Source organism: Chelon labrosus (genome assembly GCF_963514085.1).
Source record: "Chelon labrosus genome assembly, chromosome: 21".
Classification (NCBI taxonomy): domain Eukaryota; kingdom Metazoa; phylum Chordata; class Actinopteri; order Mugiliformes; family Mugilidae; genus Chelon; species Chelon labrosus.
In genome coordinates, this window is record NC_140354.1 from 2,057,935 (window position 1) to 2,064,938 (window position 7,004).

Consider the following 7,004-nt stretch of genomic DNA (forward strand, 5'->3'; position numbering starts at 1 on the left):
ATCGACCTACAAACCTCTGACCTGGATGATGTCATCTCTGAGCGCTGCTCGCACCCGCTTGGCTTGTTTGCTACTGCTATTTTTTTGCAACATGGCTGAATATTTTTCCGATTCTGAGGTTGTGGACGACAACTTTGTTTATGATGGACGTCCTTACCGTTTTGAGCCAGAGTACGGATGAGGAGCTTGTTGAAAGGAGGATGCGGAGTCAGAGAGAGAAACATCTGGCCAAAGAACAACAAACCACTGCACGTCCGGGAATAGATAACAAGCCTTTCGGTGCCCCAGTTACTCCCATATTGATATACGTGGCGCTCCACCGTTGCTAAATATCTTCCGAAGGACTTCAAATGACACCAAAGTTATATGGGCGAGTAAACGATCGTATTTTATGCCAGAAATAAGGTCCAGGTATTAAAAAACGGTAGTTCCGTAGTTCCCCTTTAAAGACGAAGCTTCGGTCCTCTGGTTGAGGTTAATTTGTTCATCAAAGGCGCCATATAGTGACAGAAAAGGCCAACCCGGCGGCAGCAGAGTCGCACTACATCCACGGAAACTGATGTAGTATAGTTTCCTCTCAACTCTGGCTTTATTTAACAGCTTTATCTAAGAACTTGAATGTAGGAAAGTGTCTGAAAACAGGCTACAACTTTGTGTAAAAGTAAGCAGTTAGAAAAAATGTGGTAAACTGTCAACATAGGTGTCAGCATCACAACTTTCCTGAATGGCATTACATACAGAAGCAAGTAACCAACCAGTTATGAATTCTTTAACAACTAGCCAATAGGGCTGTATTTCCTGCTTCCTATTCTACAAATTTTTTTTTAATTTTTTTTTTTTCCCACACTGCTGCATGATTTAAGTTACTCCCACAGCAATTATGTACAGGAAAATCAAGAGCACAAGTTACTTCAAGTCATGAATTATAGATAGGAGGTTAGTGCACTCTGTGGCTTTCGAAAGACGAGTATGACTGGTTAAGTAATATTACTATTTTTGACGGAGGATATGCTGAGGAGTTAAACTAGAAGACTGCTGTTCTGAATTGTGGATTTAACTTTTCTCTCAACGAGCTGATAATAATGTCAGTCCCAGAAGACGACCTCACATGCCCAGTATGCTGTGACATCTTCGTGGACCCAGGGTTACGAGAGTGTCTGGTTTGCCGGAAAAAAGCCTTAAAGTCAAATCCTCCGTCCAATTTCGCTCTGAAAAATGTCTGTGAGGCTCTTCTACAGGTCAAGAGACACAGTTCAGTGGAAGACAACGGAATGAACTGTAATTTGCATGGAGAAAAGTTTGAACTCTTCTGCCTGGTTGACAAACAAACCATCTGTGTGGTGTGCCAGTCATCCGAATTGCACAAGACCCATGACTGTTCCCCTTTAAAAAAAGCAGTGTGGGACTGTAAGGTAAGATAACAATCTGTGCTAAGCTAAACCAAAGTGACTCAACCATTAGCATGTAAGTTAACACCTAGGAGTAGAATGCAGTTCACCAAGTTGGTCTTGAATATGAAAACATTGGCTGTCTGATCTGTGCTGACTGACACTTGCTTGATGCCCAGGATGAACTTGCTTTATGTCTCGAAACACTCCAAGATAAACTGGACAGCCTCAAAAGGATTCAAAGGACGTCTGCTGACATGGTGACATACATCAAGGTAACCTGTGATGAGTTTACAAAACTTGAAAAAATGCCTGATCACATAAATCAAAGTTTTTGGTAATCTGCCCTCTCAGAGTCAAACACTGGAAACACAGAAAAAGATTAAGAGCCAGTTTGAGGAGCTCCACCAGGTCCTCGTCAATGAGGAGTCGGTCAGATTAGCAGCCGTGAAAAAAGAAGAAGAAGAGAAGATTGCAGGAATGAATGACAAGATAAGAGAAATTTCAGTAGAGGTTCTGTCTATCACAGAGACCATCTTTCTCATAGAGGAACAGCTGAAAGAAGAAGATATCGTTCTACTGAAAGTATGTACTTTGCCCTTTTCAACTGTTTCACTAGTGTTTGCAAAACCGCCCCAATGTGACACTCTTTTATCCTCCCTAGAATTTTAAAGACACTCAAGAGAGGTAGGTTAACAGCATTATAGATTGACATGGATTTGATGCATGACTATGACAGGTCTTCAGTGTAAAATATATGTTCTAATCACAGAGGTAAAGTCATAGAGCTTGGTTCAGACAACATGTCTGGGTTACTGATCGATGTAACCAAACACCTTTGCAACCTCAAGCACAGAGTCTGGGAGAAAATGCTGGACCATGTTGACTACAGTGAGTGTACATAATTATTATATTTGTCAGGTTCAGTGGCTGGAAGAAAGGAAACCTGTTTAACATAGCAGCCTTTCTCTTTTCTCTTTCTTTTAGCCCCTGTAACTTTAGATCCAAACACAGCACACCCTTGCCTCATCCTGTCTGACGACCTTACTTCCCTCCACTATTCAAAGCAACCCAGCAATTGCCCTGACAACCCAGAGCGCTTCTATGTGAGCGCTGAAGTGGTAGGGATGACTGCGCTAGGTTCAGGAAGTCACCATTGGACTGTGGAAACAGGAAGCAATCACGACTGGCTGCTGGGAGTGGCCTCTTCGTCTGTTTCAAGGAACACTGAGATCTCCGCCAGGCCGGAGAATGGCTTCTGGACCTTGTGTTTCCGGGATGGAGATTTCAGGGCAATGACCTCGCCACCCACCCCACTGACCCTTTCAAGAAAACTCAAACAGGTTAAAGTGCAACTGGATTACAACAAGGGGACAGTGTCTTTTTTTGATCCCACTGACAACATGCTCATATATACATTCACACACACATTCACAGAAATGTTACTTCCATATTTTTATACACACAGCAGTCATCCATTGAGAATCATGCCAGATAAGCTAGTGGCTACAATTTTGAGGCAATCAAAGGACGAGTGATTTATTGTTAATTTGCTGAGAAAAGGCAGTCTTCGACCTCTTTTGATGGATAAAATAAATGTTTCTGTTCTCAGAAAAGCACAGGAAGGCTTTTGGCTATGTCAGAAGCACATTATCACATTGGATTTGTCATCCAGTTTGATATTTTAGGAATTATGCTTGTTCTATTTTATTTTTTTATTTATTGCCAAGATATGCATATAGATGCAGATTGCCAGTAATTTCACATGGATATGATAAGCATGAAGCTAGGCTGAAAACCAATGATAATGGCAATATAAAAATGGTAATGATGGATTATTTTACAAGGCAAATAGGCTGGGAATTGTAATTTCCTGGATTATCTAGATCTTTGGCAACTTTCCCAACACATAATCTCCTATAAAATGGTAAATTGTATTTTTCTTTCCACTAAAGTTTTTGTGTAGATTAAGCAAAATAAGACATATGCATGTATGTTAATAACTGAGCTTTAGTGGTGTTTCAAGGCACATTTTTCCTTCAGGCAGAGGCCGGCTTGTTGTTTCCCTTTGTCCCTGGAAAGTATGCTAAGCTAAGCTAACTGACGACTATGCCAGCAGTACAGTCTTTCTTTTAAAAATCGTTTACATTTGATAAATGTTTAAGGGGGTGTAGAGTTTGACTTCTTTGTATAGTTCTAAGGGTCCAGTCACACATTTACTGGGAGAATAAAGTTTATTATATATTTTGTACACATGATGGCGCCAAATATTAGATTCATTATGGTTTGAAGATGATTTGTGTGTGGTAGGCTCTTCATTTTTCTCTGTTTTACATCACACACAAACACACAACACACCAAATGTAAATAAAATTATTATTAGTCATTAATACTTAGTAAGGTAGTAGTACCTCTCTAAAATAAAATGAGAGTACAGACACTGGTTGAAAATAAAAGAAGTAATTTTTTTTGAAAGTTTGTATGTCTTTTGACATTCAAAGACATGCTTAGGAATTTGTGTCCATCACTGAAATGTAAAAGGAAACTCTTCGGTCCTCTGGTTGAGGTTAACTTGTGTATCAAAGGCGCCACCTAGTGGCAGTAAAGTCTAACACAGCGGCAGCAGAGACGCACTACATGCATAGAAACAAATGTAGTATAGTTTCCTCTCAACTCTGGCTTTATTTAAGAACTTAAACGTAGGAAAGTGTCTGAAAACAGGCTACAAACATGTGTAAAAGTAAGAATAGTGAGAGAAAATGTGATAAAGAATCAAAAGTTGCAGCATAACTAAGGAAGAAAGTGGCCTAAGAACGTTATTAAGTTTGAATTTTACAATTGATGCATTCATATATGTTTATTTTACCTATATCTGTGTTCAACCACCAATTAATACTTAAAATATCTCCATACCTACACCTTACAGTGTAATAGAAACCATTTTATACCATATTATTGTTTGTAAATGCAAACACAGGGTTTTAGGACACTCAAACGTTTCATGACACTGGTTTCACATTGTGCCAAACATATCAGCCACTGTTTACACCTGCAGCACACAAACACAGGTCTACTTTCCCTCTCTCTCTGTGTTGCACACACAGATAACTGTGTATTTATCTTGTGGTATTGAGTAACCGTGTGACAGGCGGAAGTGAGCGGCATCCACCTGCAACTGCTGTGCACAGCGAGCGGTTTGGAGGTTCATATCAGACACGCGTCTTTACACTAAGTGTGTGCTCTGAGTACAGCTCAATATCCAGGCTATCTATCAGAGGGTCTGTGAGTGAGGAGGTTCTGTCAAGTGGAAGGCTTTTTGGAAATCACTGAAGTTTAGTTTTATTCACTTGCACATAATCCAATAAAGAAACATGGAGATGCACAAACCCAGAAAATGACACAAGATAAAGCAACAGGATAACATTAAAGCCGGAGAAGGCTAAAATGATTAATGTTCATAGAATCTTCTCATGCATTGCCACATTTATCAAGAGCACAAAATCCATATTTTCACCATGATACAGAGGCATTCTGATGTCTTAAGGACCAAAATAACCTTAAGCATGAATGTACTACACTACATTAATACACTTCTACGCATTGTTCCTCATTTTATTGATGCCATCTCTGAAAATTCAAGCTCAGTTTCTGCACTGAAATCATTTGGTCCTACTCAAAAAAATTTGAGGATCAAATATTATTTTTAAAGTAATATTCACAGTGCATCTTCATGTTGACGTGTGGATTACAGTTGGTTGAAGCCACACTGATTGACATTTAAGAAGGAATAAAGTAGATTAGTAGATTTCCTGCCCCACATATGAAAACACTTCATCAAGACAAATTTCACTGGTTGGTGAGAAAAGAGAAACATCTATAATTTTAATATTACATTGAACTTGCATTTGTGGCGTGATATTCTTTTGTTTAAGCTGCATTTCATCATGTGTTTTAATAATTTTTTCATTTATATTAACACCTATTTGTGTCTTTTTATGTTGTCTTTCTGTGTCACCTCTTGTTTCTTATCTTTTATGTCTGATGTTTAATGCTCTTTATATCAGCCTATCTCTCACTCTGTCAGTTTATATCTGACATCTGGGGCGACTGTGGCTTAGTAGGTAGAGCGGGTTGTCCACGAACCAGAGGGTTAGCGATTTGATCCCCAGAATGTGCCACATGCCGAGATGTGTCCTTGAGGAAGACACTGATCCCCCAGTTGCTCCCATTGCGTGGCACTGGTGTGTGAATGTGTGAGTGCTTGTGTGAGCCAATGGGTAGATGTGTCTGTGACTGTAAAGTGCTTTGAGTACCAGTAGGCAGAAAAAAGTTTTATAAAAACAAGGCCATTTACCATTTACATGTACAAATTCTGTCTAATCCATTTGGAATTAACCAAATAACACAAAACACTTGGACATGTAGCCCACTCATGCACCTCTGAATTACTATTAGTACGGGTTAGGCCTTATAGTCCTTCTAGACAGGTCAAGACTCCAGCAGCTCTTGATCAGGGTCATCCTGGTGCCCTCAGGCCTTAAAGTCCTGCATGGCACCAGTGTTGCACTTACTTTAACATACTGTATATACTTTACACAATTGCTGCAATTCAAAATCTGCTTTTTCATAATAAAAAAAAACATGTAGTGCAGCTTTCACATAAACAGCATGCTGTCTCTCCACGAGCTTCATAACCTGCTGCTTTTATGTAGAGATCATTAATCTGTAGCACCGTTTCATATCTCTGCAGCCTGACAGAGATAAAAGCTACATATACGTTTATATGTACAGGAAATCCAATTTATTGCTTTTTTGAGGTTTATTTCATGCTCACAAACTGCAATCAGGAACATCAAATCTGATCAAAAGAGAAATGATTAAAAATATGTCCAACAAAATAACAGTGGGAAACGTATTCATTAAGTTGTAGTTCACACAATGTTTATGAGAGGAGGACCATCATATGGGATATTAATTAAGAATTATCAGGACTTTATTTTGAGAGGCATGAAAATCTTTTCTAATAATGGATGTTGAGAAGTTTAATCAGTTGTTCGGGTTCGGGTTTTAGAGCGCGTCTGAGCGCAAGAGTGCTTTGTATTATTACACAAGTGTATGTCAGTCTCTGCTGATGAAGCGTATGAGCAAAGAATGTTAGAAGTTAACCAGAGAGAGGCAGAATGAAACTAGAAGCTGTGCAGATTTGCTACAAAATACAAGAATAACACTGATGAATGAATAATGGTGTAAGTGAAAAGTTATGTTTTTGGGGATTTGTTTTGAGACTTTAATAATTTAGTCTACCCAACACAAACTGTGCTCTTAGAAAAAGTGGAAGATATTCAACTAAGGGGAAGAAATTCATGGTTCTGACCAATTGATTTTGCACAAGCTGCTACAAGAGTCCAGCCAACAGGCAATGTTGTTATAATAAAATACATTTTAACAGAGTTTTTCTCCACGGATTTTCTTTTTTGTGCACCAGATAGCACCTGACTCAAAAACTTACAGTCAAGAGGTTTTAGTCATAAATATGGAGGACCAGTACTGCCACAATCAAAAGTAAATAAAGAAATAAATGAATGAAAGGCAAAATGAGTTGATGCTGTGACAAAC

The 7,004-nt window shown here is 39.0% G+C and overlaps 1 protein-coding gene across 1 annotated transcript; it reads left to right on the forward strand.

Annotated features, from left to right (window-relative positions):
- The first annotated feature begins 647 nt into the window (after window positions 1-647).
- Window positions 648-3,641, forward strand: LOC311506248 (zinc-binding protein A33-like). Its single transcript, XM_084570133.1, has 6 exons — window positions 648-1,412; window positions 1,568-1,663; window positions 1,743-1,973; window positions 2,053-2,075; window positions 2,161-2,279; window positions 2,376-3,641. The coding sequence occupies exons 1-6, from the start codon at window positions 1,083-1,085 to the stop codon at window positions 2,924-2,926; spliced, it is 1,350 nt and encodes a 449-aa protein (XP_084426259.1). The 5' UTR covers window positions 648-1,082; the 3' UTR covers window positions 2,927-3,641.
- Window positions 3,642-7,004: the final 3,363 nt, after the last annotated feature.